The sequence below is a fragment of the Sinocyclocheilus anshuiensis genome, unplaced genomic scaffold, assembly GCF_001515605.1.
Source record: "Sinocyclocheilus anshuiensis isolate Anshui unplaced genomic scaffold, SAMN03320099.WGS_v1.1 scaffold779, whole genome shotgun sequence".
In the NCBI taxonomy this organism is placed as follows: Eukaryota; Metazoa; Chordata; class Actinopteri; order Cypriniformes; family Cyprinidae; genus Sinocyclocheilus; species Sinocyclocheilus anshuiensis.
Genome location: NW_015548244.1, coordinates 162641 through 165098, shown reverse-complemented (window position 1 = coordinate 165098; position 2458 = coordinate 162641). Strand labels below are relative to the sequence as shown.

The window sequence follows — 2458 nt, the reverse complement described above, 5'->3', positions numbered from 1 at the left end:
CAGCAGGTTGACAGTTTAAGGTTCTATGCTATTTCTTCCAAAATGTTGCTATCAATTGCTTCAAAAACAGACATAGTAACTTCTTTCTGAAGTTGTGGTCGAATCTGTCCAACCTCTGCATAACTCGAGGATGTGCTGAGGATGTCGCCTTTCTGATATTATTGATCTTCTCAGAAAAGAAGGAAGCAAACTCATTGCATTTGCTGTCGGAGAGCATTTTTACTGGGAAACTGACTTGGGGGGTTTGTTAGTCTCTCAACAGTAGCAAAAAGAGTGTGAGTGTTGTTTAAGTTACTGTTTATAAGGTTTGAGAAGAAGCTCTGTCTAGCTGTGCCTAGTTCCACATTGAAAACGTGAAGGTGTGGCTCTGGTGTTTACAGTGGCTGAAATATGTTGTCCTGTCTTTAGAAGTGTATTTTTTATAAATGTCATATGAAGCAAGTTGTCACATGTCCCATTCTCGTTTGTTCACAAATTTTTAATTATATATCTATACGTTCATGTTCTTAATGTCTAATAAAATCTTTTTTAATCAGAGCTGTATGAGATATATTTGTGATGTTTTCTTCTGTTTTTGTGATGTTGTGTACGCTGACTCTCAGTGTCCATGTGAGCTCTCCAAAGCCCATCTCCAAACTAGAGTCCAACTGCACTCTGGATCCTCAAGTGTTCTTCCATTCTGATCGCACTCAGGCTACGGTACTGTGTATCTTCATGTGTTTATCTGGATGTGTGAGCAGAGCAGTTTTAAGCATGTGTTGTTTATGTGTGCAGGTGGATCTGAGTCCTGGTCACATGTTTGATAAGGACTTTGAGCTGTTTGTGTTCTATCAGGATACCCATCAGCCCTCTGCTATAGTGGAGGCAGGAGTGACCACTGCCCTGCCAGGTACGACCTGAACGTCTACTGAACAGTGACCAACCATTGACCTTAGATCCAGAAGTATTTTTTTCCACTCATTTTCCATAGGCATTTAAAAATCAAACCATCTAGCTTCAGTGAATCACACAACATTTTGACTTAAAACAAAGTGTATTTCAATATTGGAAAAGTTAAATATACTAGACTGTAATTAGACATGTATGACGCTTTTCATGAAGCACTGTGAATCATGTAGTCAAATCATCAATATAAGTACAATATAAAAGTATTAATTTATGTCATGGATGATAAGTATAAAATACTGTATATTCCATTTTTCAAAACGATACATTATTGGCTCTTAATCTCTTTTAAAATGAAATTGAAATAAAAACTTGAAATAGCTTCAACAGAAACATATACTATTGCTTAATCTCAGAGCCTATGGTTGGTCTGTTTTGAATGGTTTCGTGTTGAAGTATAAATTCACTGTGAATTATAACTTACACTCAGTGTAATTTCTTTATTTCAGGCTCTCTGATGAGGGACCCAGTGGTCATGATGAGTTTGTACCCAGAGTTCCCAGAGGAAGTGATGTCATCACTGGCATCTCGAGGCGAGTTTATTTTCTTGATTGACAGATCAGGCAGTATGGGCAGCATGATGCATCATGAAAAAGGAGCACAGATACGCATTGAAAGTGCAAAGGTAAGATTTAAAATGTACTTTTGGGTCTGTTGACATATTCAGATGAGACACTTGAATGTCTATCCATGTCTCTCTATAGGACACTCTGCTGTTACTGTTGAAGAGTCTGCCCATGGGTTGCTATTTCAATATCTATGGATTTGGCTCTCGTTTTGAGTCCTTCTTCCCGTAAGTGTCTAGATCCTCATTCACAGATATTCAGATATTAATGTTTGAAATGTGTGAGATGCCATTGTCATTGATGTCTTATTATTTATTTTTATTTTTTATTTTTTTGCAGTCTGAGTGTCGAATACAATCAGGACACAATGGATCAGGCTCTGAAGAAAGTGAAGGAAATGCAAGCAGACATGGGCGGCACAGAGATTTTACAGCCTCTAAAACACATCTACAATCTACGTTATCACCCTGACCACCCCAGACAGGTATGACTTGCTTCCAAGGACTTCCTATCCAGCTGTTACGTAAGGAGTGCAGCAATATAACCCCCCAAATCAAACTATGTGAAACACCCCCCAAACAAAAACTGACAGTGATTATATCTCACAGCCAAATGATACATAGGAATTAGATCCAATCCCATTGCTAGAGCACTAATTAACTACTGAAGAACAAGCAAAAATGCCCATATCTGTATAAGCTAACGAGCATAAAAAGGAAACATGAACTCAGCTGCACTGAAAACACCTTCGGAGATGGATGGAATAGTGAAATATTAGCCTGATGTGAAAAAGATGCTTTGCCATCTAATTAGCTCCAGAGCAACAAGATAACTGAATGGTGCCTTTAATAGGATTGCTGTGATAGGTGTCTTAAAGGGGTCATATGATGCGATTTCAATTTTTCCTTTCTCTTTGGAGTGTTACAAGCTCTTGGTGCATAAAGAAG

The 2458-nt window shown here is 38.2% G+C and overlaps 1 protein-coding gene across 1 annotated transcript in view; it reads left to right on the top strand.

Moving 5' to 3' along the window:
* The first annotated feature begins 579 nt into the window (after positions 1-579).
* Positions 580-2458, top strand: part of LOC107655129 (von Willebrand factor A domain-containing protein 5A-like) — a 10674-nt gene continuing 8795 nt past the window's right edge. The window contains exons 1-5 of the mRNA XM_016442553.1: positions 580-699; positions 775-889; positions 1395-1570; positions 1650-1738; positions 1851-1995. Of these exons, the coding sequence (XP_016298039.1) occupies positions 580-699; positions 775-889; positions 1395-1570; positions 1650-1738; positions 1851-1995 (645 nt within the window). The remainder of the gene's footprint in view (positions 700-774; positions 890-1394; positions 1571-1649; positions 1739-1850; positions 1996-2458) is intronic.